Consider the following 24,346-nt stretch of genomic DNA (forward strand, 5'->3'; position numbering starts at 1 on the left):
TGGAACTCCAGTGTGAACTTGAGTCGAAGAGACTGTGACCTGTGGATGAGTCCAAGCGGGAGCAGGACACCCTGAAGTGTCTGTGGCCCTGAATAAGTCCACACCAGAGCAGGTACATCTCAAAGCATTTGAGGCCATGGTTATATCTATGCGTCAGTGGGATACCTCTGAAGATACTGTGGCCCAAGGGTAAGTCCACGCTGGAGAAGGTATACCTTGAAGCATCTGTGGCTGTGGATAAGTCCACGCTGCAGCAGATACACCTTGAAGCATCAGTGGCTGTGCATGAGGTCATGCTAGGGCACCTCAAAGCTTGCGGCCGTGGTTAAGTCCACAACAGAGCAGGTACACCCCTGGAGGGACTGCAGCCACAGGTAAGGTCATGTTGGAGCCTGTTCACACCTGAAGGTACCATGGCTGAGGGTAAGGCCACACTGAAGCATGTGTGTCTCTGAAGACATTGTGGCCCATGGATAAGGCTATGCTGGAAGAGGCGTGCCTCAAAGTGACTGTGGCTGTGGATAAGTCTATGTCACAGCAGGAATACCCCTGAAGAGACTGTGGCTCATACATAAGGCTCCACTCGGAGCAGGTACTCCCCTAAGGGTCTGCAGTCTGTGAATAAGTCCAGCCAAAGCAGGGGCAAGGAGAGGGGTTCATTGCAATGTTAAACCCAGTGGTCTGGTCCAAAGGGACCAGGTGGAGAGAGCCATGGAAATACTTTTAAATTGTTGTAACCCATGATTTGAATTGCATGTTATAAGAATTATTATAGCAAGAACCAGTTGAACCATTGGAGGACAAGCCTTACAAGAAGCAGTGCAGGTGCGGCAGGGACCTAACCTAAGCTAGCTTTGGTGCGTAACTCCACGCGACACATCACTTCTCCTTTCCTGATTGACGAACATAACAGATGGAGCCCAAAGTCATGGACTAAATGAACTCAGTGAACATTTAGTGGACATTTATGGACATTTTACAGAACATTTCACAACAATGGTCTACAGACTAAGGAAATGATATCTGTGTATTATATCAAAGGATGGGAAGGGTGGTGGTAGGTGGTGGTAGGTAATGAGAATGCATTGGACAGTGTTAGCCCTGATCATGACACAAATAGTATGGAATAAGGAGTGGAGAATGTGCTGGTTTTGTCTGGGATGGAGTTAATTTTCTCCATAGCAGCTAGTATGGGGCTATGTTTTGGATTTGTGCTGAAAAGAGTATTGATAACACAGGGATGTTTTTGTTATGACTGAGTAGTGCTTATGCAGTGTTAAGGTCTTTTCTGCTTCTCACACCACTCCACCAACAAGTAGGCTGGGGGGCACAAGAAGCTGGGAGGGGACACAGCCGGGACAGCTGACTCCAACTGACCAAAGGGATAGTCCATACCATCTGATGTCATGTGCCGCATATAAATCTGGGGGAAGAAGAAGGAGGCAGGGGACATTTGGAATTATGACATTTGTATTCCCAAGTCACCGTTACGTATGATGCAGCCCTGCTTTCCCGGAGATGGCTGAACACCTGCCTGCCGATGGGTAGTAATGAATGAATTCCTTGTTGTGCTTTGTTTGTGTGCACGTGGCTTTTGCTTTACCTATTAAACTGTCTTTATCTCAACTCACAAGTTTTCTCACTTTCACTCTTTCAATTTTCTCCCCCATCTCACCAATGGGGAGTGAGCAAGCGGCTGCATGGTGCTTAGTTGCTGGCTGGGGTTAAACCACAACACTTCCCTACCTTTGATCTCAAGTCCACAGCCTCACTTCATCAAAGACAGCCATTCTTCACCCTTATTGATGAACAAACAAAATGGCAAAAGCCTCCACCAAAGGGAATGAGAAGAAAAGTGACATGACTTTTTCTAATTTTTCCCCCCATATTTCAAGTTTTGAACATACTGCATTCTTATTTTCCCCATCTCACATTTGAACAGCCCGATATATACATCATCTGGTTTAACGGAGGAACTCTCCATTTGTTTTGGTAAAGATCTGAAATAGATCTTACATCAATAAAAAAAAGCTTATCAATCTCTTTGGAATGTGGGAGTACAAGTGAGAAAAGGGCAAGAATCCAATATGAAAATGTTTTCTTTTTCATCCATTAATGTTCTGCGACATTTCAGAGTTGTTTTTTTTTTCCCCATAGTTTATTGGTTTTATACCTCCACCAAAAGGATTTCTCCATCAAGAGTAGCTAAATGTACTGCGCAAATTTTGGAAGAAATAAGTGTAAAGAATGAGCGAAGTTTGAAGAGGAATTTAAACCATTAGTGTGTTTTTGTTTAACAGTCAGTAACATGCAAGACAGTGAAATAAAAATAGATGAGAATAATATAATATAAGCAGAAGGTGACTTGCCTGTGTTTGCTCTCTGTCCCTTGCAATAACATAATTCTATTTGCAGAGTGAGTTCTGCTGTCATAGCTAGAATAATTATTTAAACTAGACAATAAGCTTTTCTTCTTTCTGCGGCAAAATAAGTTTCCCTACCAGTTGCGTTTTTGTCAGTAAATTTTGCTCATGAGTGGGGAGTAGGAACGTGGTTGCCGTGACCTACACACATTCCCATTTTTACAGAGAGTTACCTGCAGAGAGGAAGCCCCAGGGTGGCAGTGGGGCTGGGGGGTACAGTGAGGCCGGGTCTGCTCTTCCTGCGTGACAAGGGAAGGGAGAGGGCTGCCAGGGGACATTTCACTTGACCTTCGCTAGAGCAACAGACAGATTTTTGTTCTTTATTTATAAACCTAATGATATATATCCTTTCCAGTGAAAATGCATAGCCATAGACAGACCCACAGAACCACTAGACATTATGTGCTGAATAAGCAAAATTGTTTTATTAAAATATTGTACAGGTATTTTGCAGGAGTGGAGTCCACCTGTTAGGGTGGACTTTTGTCTTAGATTTCTGAAGTCATCTCACATTATTGACAGACGTCTTGATTTGAAATGGCTTGCTGACCTATTTATTATCAAGACATGAGCATAGACGCTGAAATAAAATGTTTCAGGAGTCTTATAATGCACTTCTGTATGAGCCAAATGTGCCTACAGTGAGCTTAAAAGAATGAAAAAGAGAATTGACATCAAATTGATTTATTTTTGTTTGTCATGAAAATACTTAGAACAAAGTATGCTACTGGCAGTTTTAAATACAGAGGCTCCAGAGGTGGAGAAACAGTTATTTCTGTATATCCATCTGCATCTTTTGCCCTGTGGCCCTGCAGTGACATAAAATGTGGTAAGATAGAACGGTGTCGAGCACTTCAGAAATCTGTATGCTTATTGCAGAGCAATTAAAATATCCACTCGAGCAAGAAGAAGAGGAGGGAAAAGGAGTGAAAATCAGACTTTATGCATCTCAAAGGGCTGTCCCAATTTGAAACACACAAATGACGTCAGCTTTGAATGAACAATGGAGGAATTTGTGGGGATGGCCCCTGAGCTTCTTGATCCTTCAAGGCAACTTCAATACTTCAGAGTTCTGCCCAAATGTTTCTACTTACAGCTTCTGTCTGACATCTTCAGGTCAGAGGGTTACTTCTTCGGGAGCAAATCTGGTGATTACGTTATCTTTGAGATCACCTCAGTATTTCTCTCAAATCTGGGCAGCACCAGCTGCCTCTGTGAAGTGCCAAGTCCTCTTTTCTTCATATGCAACAGTGATGTTGTCCTTTTCCCTTTTTCTTAGCACCATGAGATTGGAATATTCACTGAAAACCATGTTATTTTTCCTTGTCTTTGAAAGAACGAGGCAGGACGAATGTTTAGTAAACACTTATTAGGGACGTATTTTAAATAAGTGCAAATTATTTTTCATAATACAAAGTGCTTTAAATAATCCCATACAGCCTGTCTTAATGGGTGAACACACTGTAAGCTTTCTCATCACTCACCCTAATGATTTTCCACACAATTAGCTGTTACTGAAGTATCCTTTTTTTTCTGTAGATTTTTCTAATTCAGTTCATAATTTCCTTTTTCCCTGGCTGCAGCTAACTGATGCCATCTAATAGCTGAGCCTGGGGAAATAATAGTGAATTTTCCTGGAAGATTCAGACACCTGCTAACAGAAGCTTATGAAAGAGGATTCCTCTCTTTGTGAAGGTATTTGCTGCACACTGTTTAAACAGAGTAAGATTGGTTTAATTTGCACTGGAGAATTTTAATGTATAAATAGACTGAACATTCTGCAGCTTGCAGAAATTACTTGTATATTACTTGCTCTTCTAGTCAATGAGAAACAGTCTCTTCAGCAGCAAATAGAAAACCAGTTCAAATGCAAAGGAAAAAGAATTTAATATTAAACACATTATTTTGAATAATATACATATGTACATTTTTAAACTGTTACTGTTTGACAGATCAGTTTCTATGTTCGTAATTAAAAGATAATGTTACATTAAAAGAGCTAAAAGAATGACTTAACTTTAAACCCCAAATGTACTCTGCAATCTGACGTATTTCACAATCTGACGTATTTCATTTATTACTTTTCATGCCAATTTGGAGACGTTCTTTTGTAAAAGTCAACCCCAGTAAAAAACTCTCATACCCCTATTTTGTCATTTTTTAATAAAACAACCGTGGGAGGCATCTTGCGCCTGATTCCTCCTTGTGCCTTCTACCCATGATTGTAGTAAAACACATAGGTTTTACACTGCAATTTTTAAGCTGTCCCTTTGTCTTTTCTATTCACAAATAGGGAAGAAAATGTAAGGAAAGAAAAAGTCTCATATTTTTCAAGAAATTATTAATTAAAGAGAAACAAAAAAAAATTTTAAAATGGGCAATTTGGAGCACTCAAAGGAAACAGATTGTCAGTCTGAAGAGAAATTGCTATTGCAAGAAGAGTAGGTCATTCTTGGAGTTGTTGGCATTTCCTTTCAATACATAACAAAAAAAAAGAAGTCACTTTTGTATTTTCTGATGCTTTGATTTCCTCTTCCCATGTCTTCATATTCATCTATGAAAGAACATATACATATATAAAAATATATATGTATAAAACAGTCATCCACAATCCTGTCTTGCTTTTCTTTAAAAAACACTGTTGCAAACATATAAACAAACCAGCAGTTTTAAGCACAAAAGTAAACTAGTTCTTCAGGCTCAATGACAGCTCTGGGGGCATATTTTTAACACACTGATATTTGACTGAATTTTTAGTATGCATAAAATCCTTAGTTTTGAAAAGACAGGACAGATCTAAGCCATAAATAATATAATGGCTAATACAGAATCATAGAATCATAGAATGGTTTAGGTTGGAAGGGATCTTAAATATCATCTAGTTCTAACCCCCTACCACATACCACAGGTAGGGACACCTTCCACTAGATCAGGTTGCTCAAAACCTCATGCAACCTGGTCTTGAACACTGCCAGGGATGGGGCATCCGTATCCCCTCTGGGCGACCTGTTCCAGTGTTTCACCATCCTCATTGCAAAAAATTTCTTCCTTATATCTAATCTAAATCTCCCCTCTTTCAGTTTAAAGCCATTGCCCCTTGTCCTATCACTACACACCCTTGCAAAAAGTCCCTCTCCAGCTTTCCTGTAGGCCTCCTTTAGGTACTGGAAGACTGCTATATGATCTTCCAGGAGCCTTCTCTTCTCCAGGCTGAACAGCCCCAACTCTCTCAGCCTGTCTTCATAGGAGAGGTGATCCAGCCCTTGGATCATCTTTGTGGCCCTCCTCTGGATTTGCTCCAACAGCTCTATGTCCTTCTTGTGTTGGGAACCCCAGAGCTGAACGCAGTACTGCAGGTGGGGTCTCACCAGAGCAGAGTAGAGGGGCAGAATCATCTCCCTCGACCTGCTGGCCACACTTCTGTTGATGCAGCCCAGGACGCTGTTGGCTTTCTGGGCTGCAAGTGCACATTGCCGGCTCATGTTGAGCTTCTCATCAACCAACAGCCTGCAGCCTGCATTGCTGCTTTTTCAGTACAGATATTTGAAGCTGCTTATACAGTATCAACAGCAACGTGCTGGAGCACCTGCTATAGGGTAGCGGTAAGAGTGGGCTGAGTCAGTGCAGCCCGCAGTACAAACCTGGTGCTGAAATGCCTGGCAAGGGCTTGCATCCTCGTTGCTCTTCAGCAGTTGGCAGAACAGAGATTTGTGAAATGGTTAATGCTTGATCTGAGAGAAACAGTGCGTATGAGAGGAGAGAGAGATGATGCAAATTTGTCTTCATTTGAAGTGAAAATGAAACCTAAAAGCTACAAACAAACAGTTTCTGCTCACTAAAGAGCTGTAAGCTGTCACTGCCTATGTACAAAAGCTGGCTAAACTTTTTCCTCATTTGCTTTTGCAGACATTTTCAGATTTCTTTCATATGTGGAAGAGCCTGTTGTCCAGCTTGTCACAGGATTTATATTTAATTTAAAAAATGTGCAAGGGTCATTAAAAAAAAAAACAACAAATGGCTTAAAAGAGTGTGTTTTAATGAAATAGTTGAGTATGTGACAGTCATGTAACACCCTGTGACTGTCAAGCCCAGATGGAGCAGAACAGTTTCCTCAAAAACTGATTTCATGTTTTCCCTTTCATTCTTTGGAGGAGCAGCGGAGGCAAATCTGCAAGAGTATTGTGAACCGTGACTGATATCACTATGCAAATGAAAAACTGCAAAGGCAGCAGTCATCTCAGCTCATTTTTTGACAGCAATTAGGTTATGAGTCCATCAGTCCAAACCCAAGAGAGTTGAAGAGTTTAGTTTCCAACGGTATTCTTACTTTTTAAGAGCTGGAGCACATCTAAAATATTGTAATTATTTAGAGTGTCAGAGGCATATGGGCATGCGTGGATGAATGGATAAAAAGGCTGGTGAAAGTACAAGAAAAGTGGAAGGAAAATCTCTTCCCAGGGTGTTAGGCATCGGCTAGAACGTGAATTTGCTGGTACTGTCACTGAGATTTCTAGTAGCAAGAGAGAGAACGTCATCTACCACTGTAGAAGCTAGATTCAAAGAGAGGATTTGAAAGATTGTCATACTGTAATTCTGAGCATGAAACAATGTTTTTAACTTTTTTTTCTTTGCACATTAATTCTAATAAATTTATGAAATAAAAGCAGTTCCAGTCAGAACCACTGGGAATAAAATTATCAGTTTACCAACAAAACTGCTTGGCTCCCATAGCATCCGTTCTTCTGTTTTTCACGAAGAGAAATTCCTGCCGTGAGCAGAGTGCAGGCAAGTTCTGTACCATTTTTCTCATGAACGTTGCCGATTACTGTACAGATGACTACATACCAAGTCCGTGGGATACATCCATAAGAAATTATTACTTTGCACTACAGGAGTTTGGAACTACTTTTCCAGCTCCATTCCCTGTTCTGTGGTGTTCTTTTTTTCCTTATACCAAATGCTGAAGCATCCTGCTGCAAGTACCAGTATCGACTTAGTTGTCCTTATTTATTTATTACTCAGAGTGCTCCATTGCAGCAGGTCAGGAATTCGAAAATTCATTAAAGTGATCTTTCTAATCTGAACAGTTAACCCATTATGACATTTATCAGATTTTGTTTGATTAGTGAAAATTTTGTTCATAAGTTTCTTTTTAAAAATCTTGATATATGAAAAAAGCAGCAAAATGAGTTAATGCAAATGAGTCCTTTACAACTACAGAACACGTTCTGTGAAGTTTGAGTTGAAATCTGAACTGTCACAAAGTTCACATTACCTTTACTTTGTATTATTCCTTTTTTAGAGGGGTGATGTATCAGTGAAAAAGTGGAGAAGGAAGACATGTAGAAGGAAGAATACGAAAAATGTACTTTATGAATGCTATTTTTTACATCTGGTTTAAAAAAATAATCTTAAGGTTCAAAGTGAGTAACTCCAAGCAGAATAAAAATGTCATCAGCAATGATTCTCCCTGATCAGCTTGCTTTTGCAAGCACGGCTGCATATTTGCATACATGATTTGGACACACAGTTGAAGATGTAACCTGCACAAAATTTTTAATAGTGTAAGTACTGAATGCTAATGCAGTCACATAAAAATTGGGATTACTCAGTCAACCGATTAGTATATTGGTAAGAATGTGTATTTTCCTTTTCAATCATAAAAGAAATAGAACATATCATAAAAACATGGAAAATGTGATATAATAGGCTTGTTACCAAATAGAGTCTTGTGTGCTGTTCTTAATTTGTAAGAAAGACTCTCGATATTCAAAACAGATTTATGGCAGCTGTACCGCAATTATAGAAACTTTACAGTGTATTCACTCTTCTTACACCAAGAAGTGTTACGAAGTAGGTGATTTGAACAAAACCAGCACTGCCAGACACTAACTGCATAAGCACAACATACTCTGGTCTTTCTGGTATTTAACTCAGAAACAGTGTTTCTGTGGCGTTCCCAGCCAGGGTACTGCAGAACAAGAATTCTTTTGCTCTAAAAGACATTGCTTACTCAGATAACTAAGCATTGTCCTTTAATATTTCAGTGACCATTTTAACAACCACTGGTTATTTAACAGCTGACCAGTTTCAACATTGCAAAAAACCATCCCCCTAACTCTACTTGGCACATGGCTGACAGGTCTGGAAGCCATGCTGCCTATTAAACTGCTTCGACTGAAGAAGTAACCTGTTCAGTGGGAAGTCCTAATTTCTCAGTGCTGTGGCTATAGTCACTCTTAAAACATTTGGAAATTTTCATTTCAAATTGTGTTTGAAGACCTTACCTTTTGTTCTTCACACTTAGACAAAACTGGCATGATGAAACAGCCAACTGGAGTCTTGAGGAAAAGTGAGGGATTGAATAGGAAACAGTGGAGGAACTCATGTAACTCTACACCTCTTTTCCTTCCTTACCCCTCTTGCTGGAATCAAACACCAGCTACCAAAATGTAAATTGTTCTGGATGCAAAAGTATTTGTCTTTGAGCTACCACATGAGCACACACAGGCTTTAACTTACAGTTGATGGTCTTGTTGCAGCTGCTCAGGAATATGCTGAATAACTTCATAAACTGTACTAAGCATATCCTGGCCTGGGACAAAGTCAGAGGCAGGAACAGATTGACTTGAAACCTAAAAGTAGCAAAGAGTATTCCTACTGTAAGTACAAATGGGAAAAGATTCAACAGAAATTAAACTGACTGTAACTTCTCATTTGTTAAACTTTTCCCTATCAATGGTTTGCAGGTGGATTTAGCAGTTCATCTCTATTAGTTTATATTCCATTTGAGTAAGTTTTCGTCACATGTATAGTAAAGTAAGCAATAGTTTTAAATTCTGTTAGGATCTTAGAAAATTTAGGATGCAGCTTTTGCATTTAATATAGCAAGTATTTTATATTAGTGTACCACAAGTGAAGGAAGATACATTTAATAAAGAGAGAAGCAGGAAAATAAATGGTAAAAAAGGAGAAAATACTCTGGGAAAGGCTTCAGCAAAAAACTCCCACCAGCATGTCAAAGAGAGGGAACCGCAAAGAATTTCCATAAATGAAGTAATAATGAAATTGTTCAATATGTTAAGTATACAAATTTGCTCTTATGTCAACACAACACCTAGACTCCCCATTCATAAGGACTTCTCAGTCTTTCTGCCTATACCCAACCTCCAGTTCTTCATTATCTCCACTTCCTTATTTTTTCCCTTTTCCGCTAACTAACTAAAGCAAACCAGTGGATCAAACTCTGACTTCATCTGCAATGCCATAAGTCTGAGCAACTGAACACAAATCACCGGAGTTTCTCCCGTTTCTTGAAATTTTACTGGAAATTAGAATAGGTTTCATTGCTTGTACATCCATTTTGTTGTCCTTGTCACCTCTCTCTCCCTCCTGATCTACTAAGGTCCCAATTCTGCAAGAATGTAACTTTGTGATATGATCAGCCTTAAGGGATATCGTAGTGTGCCTACAGCTGTGACGGTTTAGGGCCTGGTGTCCGTACCTAATAAGCCTCCTATGGTCACAAACTTTCACAGATAAGAGTTCAGCTCCTTTGTTTTCTAAAACCCTTTGATCTCTGCTGCTGTAAAAGTCTGTCCTCTCCACTAACCTTTACGATAGCACTCTAGCCCTAGAAATATCTGTTTCAATCATTTAAACCCAGCAGACAAAAGGATTTATTAATCTGTGATTGTTTTTTGCTAATACATCATGTATTATGAGAACTAATAATAACAACAAAATAGGTGTGACTGTTGATGTGACCTTGTGTCATTGTGTTTTAGGAGCTGCCCCTTACCTGACCATATCGATGATCTCCAAAGTTAAAAGATTGCATTGTCAGAAATTTTCGTTAGCAAAAGGAAAGTGCTGATTCTACTTCCTTCCAGTTTCAGTCTGTAGTCCCTAAATTTTGTGGCCATATTTCTAATTTTTTCTTTGTTATTTTACACCACATCAGAATGATCTCCAACTGCTATACTGTAATGTCAGCAAAGACACAACGCGGAGAAGTAGCATATGTCCTAGGATTTTTTCCATTAGCAAAATTCATGTGCTTAAGTCCTCCCTCGCAATACATGAAGCTAAGAAGATGATTCTTGTGAAATATAGCTGAGGTTTAGTTTGCATATTTTTACAGTGAAAACTTTAAATACTTTCCTGAGGCTTTTCTGCACTGCCAAAGTTGTATGTTGCATGAGCAGTGATATTAGGGCCAAGGGAGAAAATGGCATCGCAATAGTTAATTTGCTTGTGTGACACAAGTGGCTCAGTGCTACCCATCTACTCAACACTACTAATATTATTTTAATATGGGGTAACTGAAATGAGATTGTTGCCTTTAGAGCTTTGTTAGTTCCTTACTGTGCCATGTTGCTATAAGCAGTGAACCAGTAACACAGAAAAGAAAGAGCAAGTACTGGGCAAACAACAGCCATGAATACAGTGTCATACAGGCATCTGTAAAAAGCACCAGAAGCAAACTGACAGAAGGATTCTAGTCCAGATATTTAGTACACCTTAAGCAATAGAAAAGAAACCATCTGTTTATGATGCAAAGTCACATACCCGAGAACCGTTGGCAAGATCAGGAATAGCGACAAATTCATATATCCCAAAATCATCCAAAGCACTTTCATGTCCTAAGGTTAGAACAAACAAACATGAAAAAACTATTGAGATGTAACATGAACCTGGAAAAAAATGACTGGCAAAATAATCTGGCCTAATTTTTAAAACATCTGAATATTGGTTGTTTGATCTGCTTAAAACCACTTACCCACCAAGCTCCTAAGCTGGTGTGGAGCAAGGCAGGGTGGCTACACAGCCAGTATGCACAGTGCCTGGCTGTCTCCAACACCTTGGACCAAGTGAGCAGCCTCTTGCTAACCTCAGTAACAGTCTTAGTAGAGCCATTGTCTTTTACACAGAAAAGAGGCTCAGTCCATGAGCTCAGCATGTCTAAACTGTACTGAGGCAGTATCACCTGAATCTTTTATAATGCTGAGAATAAAAAAAACCCACCATGATACTGATAGGTGCCACATTATTAAATCAATTGACAGATTGTATCTGGGAATTCAGATACGACTTGTAGTTAGGGTGGGAGTCTCTTTCTTTACCCTCCCACTGTCTAGGGGATCTGACGGTCTTGGTTGTCTCTTGGGCATCACTCCACAGCAAAGGCTGCAGCACTAAAGACAGTGCTGAGATTCTCTCCTCTGATACCACTTGCTGGGGTAAACGGCCCTCCGTGCTCAGGTGAATTTCTTACCTTCCTAAGCTTCATATAATTCTCTATCCTCTTGCATGTAGCACCTTATGGCCTGATGCTTTGGTAGAAAGGGATGGGAACAAAAGTGCTACCCTTCCAAAGGATGGCCAGTCTCCAGACTCTCCTGCCCAGGATGATGTGAGAAGGATTGTGGAGAGAAAAGAGGCAGTGACAAAAACACACTGGTTCCTGATGACACAAAGGTAGTACAGAATGTGGTAGAGGCTAAAATATATATACTGTAATGTCGTATTAATATCTCACAATTTTGGTACTAATTGGTGCCATGAATATTCAGAAGTGTGATCCTCCCACGGTGTATCATCTCTCACTGCCATCCCATAATAACACTAATTTATTTCATATTGGTGAGAACAGCAGAATACAAGTGATTCTAACTGGGATTAACAGCTAGAATTCAAGCCAACACGTACATACTGCCATGAACTCCAGGCATGAGCTAAACCCATGCTGACCTGTTGTCATTTTGATTTTACCTTAAGTAAGCTAACATAGAGGTAGGTGTGCAACCCAAGTTAAAAACATTCTTCCCTTCCTTTCCTTCCTTTTTTTTTGTATGTGGAGGTGATAATTTTTTGCAGGAATGGATTTTGACTTTACGCTCACATTTCTTTCATTACCATTACCTGAAAATGCCTGTGCCTTCCTGTAATCAGCCTCTGGCCTAGAAAACATGAACATGTTTTTTAGTTTGATGTCATAAGTCAATGAAAGTAAATTAATATGATAAAATGCAATTCTCTTGACGGAAAGGACTTCATGACCTAAGAATGATTTATTTTTGTACCTGCTCTGCAGCTTCTTTTGTATCACTGAAAAGAAGAAAGGAAGAAAAATCATTCTTTTTGCTCTGATGATCCAAAAGAAGAGCTGAAGTGTGCTGAACTTTTACATACCTTTATGTGGCTGATATCTTTTCCATATGAATAAAAAGGTCATAGCCAAGATCAAAAATAATGAAATTCCTGTTATTACTGCAAGAGATGATAAAGATTTTCCTTTCTGGGCCAGCTTTTCCAATCCTGTAACAAAAAAAAAAAGAATACTGTAATTAGTCTCTTTTTTCTGTAAAATGTGCTATATAACACTGAAAAAATGCATCTTTTGAAATTCATCTGAAGCTTGTAAGCCCACATAGAGATAGATACAAAATAGATAGAAAATTTGAGTTCTTGTGAATCGGTAGTATTTTTTTTTTCCTCCACAAATCTCCTGAACTGGAAAAGCAATGATATGCAGATCAGAAATGAGACCAGAATAGATTGATACCTAGAGCTAGATGGAGGTCAGTAAACATGATCCACAAATTACAGCATCACAAAAAGTAGATAAATATTCTAATTTTAGACATAAAGACACCGAACCACCAAAAAAATGAGGTGGCAACTAGGTTAGCAGTTTGTGCTTGATGGGAGGGAAATTCTAGCTGTAGGAGCTGTAGCGTAGGAGGGCATAACTGTACTTTTTTCTAAAGCTTTTCAGATAACTGGCAGTCTGGTTGTTTATCAAATTCCATCAGAAGCTGATAAATTATGTTTGTTTGTACTCATGTCTGAATATAGCCAAAGTATTTCTTTCCTTAACTCAGATCTTTTGCTGAGATACGCATTAACCGTCGTTTCCCAGCAGGATTTACTGATAAAAACACAAATACAATATGTATATAATTGCATACGCAAAACCGTGTTGAAAACATTTGCATAGAATTTGCAAAGACACAAATGTGAAAGTTAGTAAATGACAGGCTTAGTTGCTTGCACACTCTTAATTTCCTTGTTTTGGTCTGAATCGTGCAGAATTCATGTAATTAAAGGCTGTGTCACAATCCATACAGGTAAATTAATGCTGCATATTTGTCAGTGCCAGCTTTATGAGTACAATTCAAAGATGTATTATTTAGCTGGATGTGTTTCCAGTACATCTATGAACTCCTGTGCTGACAGACAGTGTTACTTACATCTGCTTACACCTCCAAGTAATTCACTGGCATTGTGCTGGCTGTGTGTGCAGCAGTTACCACAAAGGTTAAATATGTGGATTTCAAACCGGATGAATCTTGAAGATACGGGAAAATAAATCACCGCAATTTCACCAAATTTCTTTCATACTCCTTCAATGCACTGCTTTCCTCAGAAAAAAAAAAACAACAAACCCCACAACCAAACACTGGAGAATCAGCTGAGCCCTTAAAAGTGTTTTTTAAATGAATAATTTCAAATTTAAACTCAATAAACCTTATCTCCACAGGCATCCTGGTGCAGAAAACAAAGATGTGTTCTTTAGGTGCATTTAAAACACTTAAGTTGACTCAACCCGAGAACTGAGCAATGACTTGTGTACACAATGGGATATGTCCTCTTTAAAATCTAACTAGTCTTGGCTAAAACTGGGTAACAGTTTAGTACAATGATTGCTATAATTGTATCTTATTGATATAATTGTTTTCTTGATGATTTTAAGCATTAATTAGGCAGCTGTTTATAGCACCATATGAGGGAGTTTGAGTTCCTTAGTGGGGGAAGTTGTATAAGGTCTTCTGAAACATCAAAGCTCCTGTTGCTACTGAAAATGGAGTTTCCATTACTTTGAGAGGCACAGTCCAGGCTCTGTATCTAGGATTATAGGGACGGGGAGAAGGGATATGGAATAAATAATATGCACAGTCTTTGCATAGTAGGTTTAATCAGTTCCAACTAGAATTTAGCCTGAGCAGGATCTCGTGTGTGAATTCATACCTCTTAGAGTCAATTAGTGCTGTGTTGCAAAGCGTAGGCTCAACACCTGGATTTAGTGCTATCTGAAGAAATACTCATCAAGAAGAAAACGGCTATAGAGGGGCAAACTAATTTTTTTTTATTTTTAAATACACTGGATAAAATGTTTTAAAAATGTTTAAATGTTTAAAAAATGTTTATTTAGGCAAAATATTTGTAATTAGGAAATATACATTTTTAAGTGCAGCTAAACATGAAGCTATGAAGTTTTCCCTTCTTTTTGGCCTTTGAAAGGAAATCTCAGCTGAATTTCTTAACCTTTATTGATGAATATTCAAATATATTCACAGCTTACATGAACTTCTTGGAGAAATGTCATTTCTACTGACACATAGCTCTGGTTGCATTTTCTTTTGTCACTAACCACAATGTTCAGTTTTGAAGTGCAGTATTCTCATTGTAAAATTGCAACCCATCTTCCTTCCAGCATACTGAAAGCCATGGATTTGTGGCGAAGCTGTAAGTCAGCCTGGACACCTGCTCTTCTTGTTTGCCTGACTAACAAATGGCTGAGCTCTTTGTTCTGCACAAGCGAAATTGCTTTGTTAAATTTTCTAAAATGCAATCTATTCTATTTTGTTGAACCTTAACATCATACATTACTTATCTGAAAATACTTGTATGGATCTGCATTAATAAGAGCTATCAGACTTTCTCAAGATTTTCTTCTTCACTGTATACTTCTGGAGATTTTCTGAAAAACTGCTTTGTTGCTGTTTAATGCAATCTGCATACAGGAACTGAGGTTATAATGTACGAGAAATAAAGGTGTGCGCTCAGCAGAACCTAGCAGTCAATCCATAGATTCATAAACATGACAGTGAAATAATTTTTATGAACAGATTGTAACAAAACCATTCATCATCACAGTTTACATTATTGTCATACCCTAAACTAAGGTTCTTATAATGCCTAACCACACTGGAAAAATATTAAAGACCTTAATTGCTGTGAGTCTATGCCTGATTATTTTAGTCAATGATGTATGCTTGAAGCTATCCCATGTACTGGTCACCTGGAGGCCCCAGGGCTCACAGCTCCTGAAGGCTGTGGGACAGTGAGCCTTGGACAAAATCTGCCCTTGGGGGAAAAGCTAATCTTGGCATTCAGCAGATTTCCATATCATTGTCTCCATCCATTTCTGTTATTTTTAAAGGCAAAAAGTAAGAAACAGAGTAAGAGATATATAATTCTGCCATGTTACATGGTCATGATGAGGTTTGCCTACCAAGGAAGTTTTTCTACTCAAGGGATAAAGTTTCAAACGGTCAAATATATTTTAGTGTCAAACTTCCACAAAGCTTCTGCATCCTAGTGGGTCTCGTCCCAAGCTATGTCACACTGCAAGTAAAATGTGTATCCCACTGAATGGCCAAAATCCCCTTTACTACATTGTTAGCAAGACCTCATTTCTGATACATATTCTCTCTCTAAGAATTATTTCCTTTCTCTGAGGTTGACACTCTGCTCAGATGTTACAGTTACAGCAATGAATTTATGTTCTTACCTACAGAAGTAACAATGACTGTGAAGTGAGTTTCATCTCGTTTTCCAGTCACATTATTGAAAGCACGGCACATGTAATCTATTGTCTTCTGGGCCACTTTATCAGATACAACTTCCAGATGGGGTCCATATTTGACTACATGGGTGGTATTGTCAGCCCTTTGAATCCACGAATAAGTATTTGGTGGATTTGAATCTGCTGAGCAGTCAAACAGTACAACTTCTCCCATGTCAACTGTAAACACTGCTCCTATGTTCAGACCTTTATCTGATTTAACTCGAAGTCCATAAGGTCCATCTGCATTGAAAAAAAAAGAAAACACAGTGGAAAAATGAAAATCAATGTATATAATTAAAATTTAGATAGAAGCATATCTCTAAACTTAGAATTTTTAAGTTAGACTAGTCTTTGAAATGGCTGGCATTGGATTCGGCACTTCAGTTACAAGGCTTTCAGTTCAATAAGTTGATCTGTACTAGGTTTATCTCAGACTACACCCATTTAATATCTAATCGCTGTTTAGGGAAAAAGCACAGGTCTATGCAATGTTCAGTATAATAAAAACAATGAAAACTGAAAACAGCTGGAAAAGCTCTGAAGTAACTGAGCAGGTCTTCTTAGGGGGCATATTTGATGCTTTCTACTAAATGCTCAGCTTGTTGGTGTAAGTAATTTCTCTGCACAGTTGAAAGTGAACAAATTAGCCTTGAAATATAGAAACATTCACTGTAATAATTTGCAGTATAATTATTATTTGGGGAACTATCCTATAGGTATAAAATAGAGTGGGGTGTGCCCTAGATAACTTCAGAAAAAAGTTTTCCATAAATGACTGCTAAAATAAACTTTAATCTCCTCCCACTTTAGTAGGCTTCTACTATTCCAACATTTACATTTCTTTCAAGAGTAAGCTCTTATGCTGAAAGCAAGCTGTGTTTCTGTATATAATTAGAAGACGCATATGTTGTCCAAGAATCATGTGTTCATTACTCAGAAAATTGAGCAGATAAGTATTTTTAGGGTAATCTTCACAGGAAAATGGGAAGGGAAACAATATATTTAAATATGATAAGAATATTTCCCAAGCTATTTTTAATAGATCATTTCAGATCATGGGGTTTTTATATCCTTACATATTAAAACCTATTTTTACAAGAGTCTAAGTATAGAAATTAATATAGAGAATATAATAATCAAAATGTGCCTTATCAAATTAGTTTTTCCAGTCAAAAGATCTAATCATTTTAATGTTGCTAATTCTCTAAGGGCTTACATGCATAATCAAAAATGTAAAGACCTAATATTGACAGAAGCCAAAAGAAGAAAATATGCAGAATGAGAAGGAGACTTCTTTTTGGTAGGATCCCTGAAGTTCAGTAAAGCTGCTGACAAGTGCCTCACACAGAATGGCATAGGAAAAAGACAGATAAGTCAACATTATGCCAATATTAGACAGTGCAACCAAGTAATATTTCCACCGTGAGTAGTCTGGAAGCATTGAGATAATGGAGCTGGGTTTGAATGTGAAATTCGCCGGTACATGAAGTAGCACACTGGCACTCTTATTTCTCATCAGGAAATTCAGGCTGATGCGAGACCTTCCTCTAACACGCACACTATTATTTATTTATTTATTATCTGTCTTTTTTTATGAGACTGATTTATTCTTCAAGAACACGTAGGCATATGGCACGAAGCACAAAACTGGCTATTTTGTGTGTGCCTGTTTTTTTCTTTATTTGTGAAGGCTTAAACAAGAGAATACAGACCATGACCTCACACCATGACCTCAGTTCAGTTCACTTTTAACCAAAAGTCCATATTTCACAACATAAACTTGTCAACCTTTTCATTTTCTCTACTTATCCTTTACTGGTAAGGTTTTTGCAGTCTCATTTTAAGGAAGGCCCAATATCATGTATAACGTTTACTTTGGAAATGCAATACAGATTCACTTCAGGATGAATCAGTGTGGCTCCCATTGACATGGCAGGGGCCACTCTGAAGAATAAAGGCATTTTTTTAAACTATAGATGCTGGGCTGCTTCTTCACAGGCTCTGCAGTTCCTGAGTAATTTGTTTTACTGTATCCAAGAGCCAGCTGACCCTGTGCTGAGCATTTCTGGGAACTGCAGACCCATCACCACTACTCTGGCTTGGCTGACCTTGCTTGGACTGCACATTTCTGTGGGTGCGGAGCCCTCCCAGAACACCAGCCTCTCACACGGGCTCGCCTGTTATAGGTATTTGCTTCCCATTTTTTCAGATGGGAAAGGAGAGGGATGTACTGCATTTTGACTTTTACCTAAATTAAAGTAAAACCCCTCATGCACTATTTATAGGCAGGAACATACTTTTCAGAGCAATTCAATGGGTTTTCCTATGAAATTCTTCTTTCTTAGAAGAATTAACTTTTATTTTCACTGATAATATAACCTTTGATATATGTAAATAGAGATTAACGGTAAGAATAGCTGACTGGCCTCTGTGCCCTTTCACTACAGTAGGAGATTTGCCATGGTCTGCAAAAGAATCAGAATTAAGTTTCGCATTTTATCAGTATCATAACACTGCAGCATAAATAGACAACACTAACAACATAGCTACACTTTTGTATGAAAGCTGCAAATCGAAAGAAACCATTATGAAAACACTGATGCACACTGGCTGGGGAAGTATGTTTGAAAAAACAAAGAAAGGTTTTCTTAAAAATAGTCAAATCTTGGCAAGGTCTGAAATGTGGCCTCCCTTGATGAAGTCAAACAAGTATTGGGTAACCCTTCTACTTTGTCTGGATCAGTCTTTGCCTCTCCTGGGCATTGTGATCCCTAAACACTTGGTAGCTGAGGTATCAATATAAACCATTTCCAGGATGATTCTGAAAAGCAGGTAATTAACCATTTCCTCTCTAGGATTAAATATATTCTAGCTTTGGGAAGATCTAAGGAAGGAAATCCCACTTAATTTGTTAAATTCAACTCTTTCACCACAGCACAGCAGTTTCTGCTGCAACCTCCACGGCAGCAGCTTCTTCCAGTCTTGAAAGAATTGATTTCTGGGTCGTGTTACTGCAACAGCCATGTTCTGGGGTGCATTATCGTCATAGCTAATGGAGAAGTGGAATAGTATTAACAAGAAATGAAGAACAAAACAAAACACTTTTGATCCTCAGTAAAAAAAACACAATGACAGCCTTCATGGGTCCCTCAGCTCTCCTTCTCCTTTCCAGTATCATTCTCAACAGAAAACTGCCTTTTGTCTCAGTAAAGCCAGTTAACTAAATGACTTGTAAAATAATAAATCACCTGTTCTGAGTAACAATTTACTGCTCTGTGGGAATATTTCCAATCGCTCCCATCCCACGAGACTGTTACAGTTTCCAAGCAGATGGCAGGTATTTACTGTGAGTGACCTTTTTTTTATCACCCCCGGTAACTCCCCCGCAGCAATGACATATGGCACATAGAGATCCTGGGTCCTGTTCTGGATCGTTATTGACAACTGGGAGCTGGGAGACAAACTACCTCTGCAGGCAGAGGCTGGACCAAATTATGTGACTTCGTATAACTCAGGCAGTAAGACCCCAACACCCATCACTAAGACCCCAACTCCCATCACTAACTTGGATACGGATTGTAGTGCAAGTATCGCAGTCTTTCAGCATTGTATTGTTTTCTTTTAACATTTTTTTTCCAGATTTTAAGGTATGCACAAAGCAAACCCTCATTTCCCATGAAATAAAAAGTGCATTCTGAAAATGCAAAGATTTATAACAATATTTCCACACGTGGACAAAAACTGAATCTCAAATGTTTTCGAATCTCCAAAGAGTTGTATATCAAAATCACTCAAAGAGCAAAAGGTTTCAGAAATGTAGACACTGAAGTAACTTTGTGATTCTAAAGTTCTGCTAAACAATGGTTGAAAAATAGGTTTTCAGTTTAGAACTTGGAAAGATTTTCCAAACTTGCCGGAAAATATGTGTAGCTGAGTGAGGGAGAAGGGAGGAAGCAGTACCAGTACCAGAACTGAGACTGAAGGGCCCACACCTTGTCAGTGTAAGTGTCCCAGACCCCTGTCAGTGCGATAAGGGCCCGGAGCCCATCCCGTGTGCAACCACAGCTCAGAAACGTGGATGCCAACGGGGCTCTGCCACCAATGAACCAAGCAGTCTGAAAGACACTAACAAGTGGCAGATATTTTTCTAGCCTGACCTGATTTTATTGCATTGTAAGAAAACTGTCAGATTGCACTGGATACAGTGTCCCCAGGATTTGTGTAGGTATTCCTTGAAGAGGGAGGTGTATAAGGCCCATTTATGGCTCACTGAAGTGAGAAAAGCAGTAGAGGCAGCACATTCATGCACATGCAGCTCTCATTCTTAGCACTGTAAGCACTGAAGTGAGCTAAGATTGTGACTGTACAAAAGCAGGAAGTTAAAAATGTTTTTCTTTATTATGGTAATTATAAGTTAAAATCCATCAGTGTTGGTTATTTCCTTGTAGAGCATTTTCTCATGATTCCTCTGCCTACTGCGAACGGAAGCTCAATTCACATCTGCCTTGTTTAGGACTCTTTACAGCAGCTCCTTCATGTCTCCATTGCTGTCAATTTTATAAGCCGCATCTAAGGGATCAGCTCTCATCTAACAATGTCCTTGTTAGTCTTTGCTAATTTAGGCAGTCTTCCTCTCTTCTGGTGCAGCATAGAGACCCATATACACACTTTAGATGCAAGAAGCCCCTTCATCTGATTCTACCAAGTTATAGTTAAAAATAAGTAAATAGCAGAATGGATAAGCAGGGAAGAAAGAAGAAGCAGCAAAATATGACATAGTAAGAGGTGTAGGTTCTGAAAATGCTGGAAGTGCAATCATGACAAATCTGGGGCACAGGCTGTCTACCAGCTGCCAGATGACAGAGCCTCGCAAAAGCAGGAGCAAGCACCAGCCTTTGGCTGGACAGGAATCCAGTTCCAGTCCTTGCTCTGTGCCATCTACACCGTGCCATTGGGTAACCTGCTTATACCTGAACAGGCAGAGCCTGGCAAGGTCACATACACAGCATGTACTGCTTGCAGATCTTGGAGGCACTGAGAGTAGACATTACAGGAGGGATAAGGAATAAAATGAGAGTGCCCTTTCTAAGATTTCAAATATAATTTTTGAATATTGATTAAACTGATCATTTTGTTTCCTCCAACTCATTTCATTCATGAACTCAACTAACTCACAGTTTCTCTCTGCTATTGTTTTCAGTCAAAATATATGGCTAGCTTATGGTCTATTCTTCTGCCAATGTTGGTCTTAATGAAACTCTTCTTGCTCCTTCCTGCTTCCCACTTCATGTGAAAAGCAAACACTCCTTTCAGCTTTGATTTTGCTAAATCAGACTGAAGTCTCTTCTTCATTTCTTTCCGTTCTGTTTCTTTCCATTTTGCGATCATTGCTTTGGGATGTGCGGGAACCGCACACAGTATTCTACATGTGGTCTCATCTTCTATGTGCCATTAGCATTCCTCTCATTTGCTTGTTAGAAATGCTTTGACAACACACCCCAGAATTACATCTTCCTCATGCCTGAATCACAGTTCCTGTTCACAGGCATCTTGTGATAGCTTAGTCACCCAGGCTCACTGTCTCAGTTATTTCCCAACCAATCTCCATCTATCATCAGAAGCTCCTGGTTTTTATTCTTTAAAAGTGTGTGCCCATTTATTTTCTACTAGCAAATTTCATACCAGTTCTATTGCTCTGTCAAAGTCCGTTTAGTTTAATGCCACAGGTGAATTTCATTGATATACTCCCAATCTTTATGCTGATGTCATTAATGGAAGTATTAACCAGGGCTGGACTCAAAACGATCTTGAGGAAAACCACTAATACCAGTCCTTTAGCCTGATACTTCCTGTATCTAGCTTTTAGATACTCTTTGCTCTGTCCATTTTTAACAATATTTTCATGTATACCCATCTGATTATTTTTTTCCTTTGAGTCACATCTCCTCTAGACCCGAAGATATCTGTACTGTGGAATTCTAGAAGTTCATATTTGAATTCTGCAGTTCAGACCCATCTTCACAACTGCATGACACTGAATAACTTTTTATTATACTGTTGCAAGTTAGAGCTGTTACAAACAAGCTCATTTTGAACGCAAGATCAAATATAATGTTGACTCAACTGTTTTCTGCCTATTTCCATAGTTAGAGGCACTCTTTCCAGCCAGATCATTTATACAAAGGTAATTATGAATATTTCATATACTCACAATATATGGTTGGTGCAATTATCTCGCTTTCCATTGCACTGACAGGGTTAGATACCAGACAGCTGTAATTCCCAATGTCTTCTTTTACAACAGGAACAATTAGAAGTGTTGCATTGTTTGATGAAAAGTTGTAATTAGGGCCGGCATGGAGAGGCTTCCCATTTTTCATCCACTGGTAAACAACCCTTGTACCCTTACCCACAGTACATTTTAACGTAATATTCCCTACATACTCCACCACCCCTGAAGATGGTTCAGTATGTACAATTGGCTTTGTGACAGGCTCTGTAAAATAAAGAGATAAGAGTTATAAAAGTGATGAGCCAGTATATTACATCTTCATGGTCAAGAAGGTACAAATAGAAGTCATCAACCTCTCTTGAAAGTACTCAGATTGCAAATTTTATTTGTTAAATGTGTTTAAAAGTTGAAAAAAGAAGGCCATATCCTTAGCTGGTGACTGTAAGGATTGTTCTAATATTTAAATAAAACTAGACAGTTGATATTACTGGTAACAGGACAAAGGCTGCAGTCAGGTACACCATAGCCTCCTCATACACGAGCTCCTGCCTCATAAGCAGATCCCTACGGCCACAGAAATGAAAAGAGCACAAAGCATGACACAGCCCATGGTGTGCGACTTCCTCAGCATGGCTGCCTGCAGCTTTCCTGATGCTGGGTGCTGCTGAAATATGCTGTTGATCCAGTCACGAGGATAACTGCAAACTGGGATGGGTATGGGAGTCAAATGGCAGCTACAACTTTGTCATGTCAAGATGTCATCATTTCACTATTCCAAGCCCTACGGTTATAGGGCTCCCTCCATATAATCCATAAATTACAGTAGCCTCTTGTCATTCTTTTAGAGGACTCTTTTCCTTTTCTCTCTCTCTCTCTTTTTTTTTTTTTTTTTCCTATATCCCCACTACAAGGAGCACAGTACAAAGAGGGAAATTCAGTATTTTAGGACTTCAGACCTGGGTTTCTTTTACAGACCTACGGTCACTGGCAAAAGTCAATGACTTCTTTTTAGTAGTTACAGAAGGCAAAGTTGTTCAGGGAAAAAGACTATTTGAAAGTTAATGCATCCTCATGATTGATAGCGCAGCAGAGCCTTATGAAACATTATTTCTTAGAAGTTTGTCTAATTTAATATTAATTATTGTCTTCTATATGCTTTCATTTTTTTATTTATGATCCTGAAACATTAGTCAATATATTAATTTTGTTTAAAGTTGACAGATTGCAGCATTCCCTCCAGTAGCAGTAGAAAATAACATAACTTAGTTGTTAATATTTATTCACGTATAGTTGGATTAAATTATACATTACTGTAACTGGATACTGAGAACCAGTACTTCAAAACTATTGCAATTTCTTTTTCAAAATGCAGCTATTATAGTTTACTAACTTACCATCAACAGCTACTTGAATCTTTTGACTGGCAGCTATTGTTCCATTTCCACGGATATTGACTTTTACAATATAATTGCCCTCATCACTGATATGCAATGGATTGATCATCAAAGATGCATTCGGTGGTATGAGGGTAAACTTGTGCTGATATTCCAAGTCTGGAACTACTATTTGATTTACAGAGCCAAGCAAGTATTTTGGATTACTTTGAGGCCTCTCAAAAAGCCAAATAATCTGGATTTCAGAAGCTGTAGCGTTGAAATTGTAGTCAACAGTAAGACGCAGTGGTTGCCCCTCAATACCATGGACAGTATGAGACGGTACCGTCAACTTTAAGGCAGAGCAAACGCCTGCATAAAAATGAAAGAAAAAAACACAAATAAAGAAACCCAAAACATAAATGGAAACACTGGAAAACTCAAATGATAAATTCTCACAGAGAAAAAATTCTCAAAGTTAAAGCTTACATTTTTTTTACACAGTTATGACTCAGATTTCAAGTGAGAAAGCAGAAAACTCTCATTGACCTCAGTGAAGCTGGATCTACCTACAGAGCTCCAGCTTTAAAATATATGAAAAGCCAAAGGAAGGATATTTGTGATTTCTGGGCAGAGCATATTTTATTGTTAAAAGTTTGACAAAAATGAGAAAAGGTGCATT

General features: G+C 38.7%; 1 protein-coding gene and 1 long non-coding RNA gene across 4 annotated transcripts in view; one reads left to right on the forward strand and one right to left on the reverse strand.

Annotated features, from left to right (window-relative positions):
- Positions 1-15,440, forward strand: LOC147528437 (uncharacterized). Of its 3 annotated transcripts, XR_015222253.1 has the most exons (4): positions 1-189; positions 4,007-4,118; positions 11,742-11,903; positions 14,923-15,440. It is a non-coding gene; the product is annotated as an uncharacterized LOC147528437 (long non-coding RNA). The 3 variants fall into 3 exon arrangements; XR_015222252.1 differs by lacking the exon at positions 11,742-11,903 and having other exon boundaries at positions 13,969-15,440; XR_015222254.1 differs by lacking the exon at positions 11,742-11,903.
- The window catches only part of HEPACAM2 (HEPACAM family member 2), a 23,582-nt gene continuing 5,286 nt past the window's right edge, over positions 6,051-24,346 (reverse strand). The window contains exons 2-10 of the mRNA XM_086614528.1: positions 23,686-24,036; positions 22,271-22,555; positions 16,003-16,299; positions 12,618-12,743; positions 12,509-12,533; positions 12,348-12,385; positions 10,995-11,068; positions 8,946-9,058; positions 6,051-6,154 (exon numbers count right to left, since the gene is read on the reverse strand). Of these exons, the coding sequence (XP_086470654.1) occupies positions 6,109-6,154; positions 8,946-9,058; positions 10,995-11,068; positions 12,348-12,385; positions 12,509-12,533; positions 12,618-12,743; positions 16,003-16,299; positions 22,271-22,555; positions 23,686-24,036 (1,355 nt within the window). The 3' untranslated portion in view covers positions 6,051-6,108. The remainder of the gene's footprint in view (positions 6,155-8,945; positions 9,059-10,994; positions 11,069-12,347; positions 12,386-12,508; positions 12,534-12,617; positions 12,744-16,002; positions 16,300-22,270; positions 22,556-23,685; positions 24,037-24,346) is intronic.

The sequence above is a fragment of the Tauraco erythrolophus genome, chromosome 7, assembly GCF_009769465.1.
Source record: "Tauraco erythrolophus isolate bTauEry1 chromosome 7, bTauEry1.pri, whole genome shotgun sequence".
Lineage (NCBI taxonomy): Eukaryota > Metazoa > Chordata > Aves > Musophagiformes > Musophagidae > Tauraco > Tauraco erythrolophus.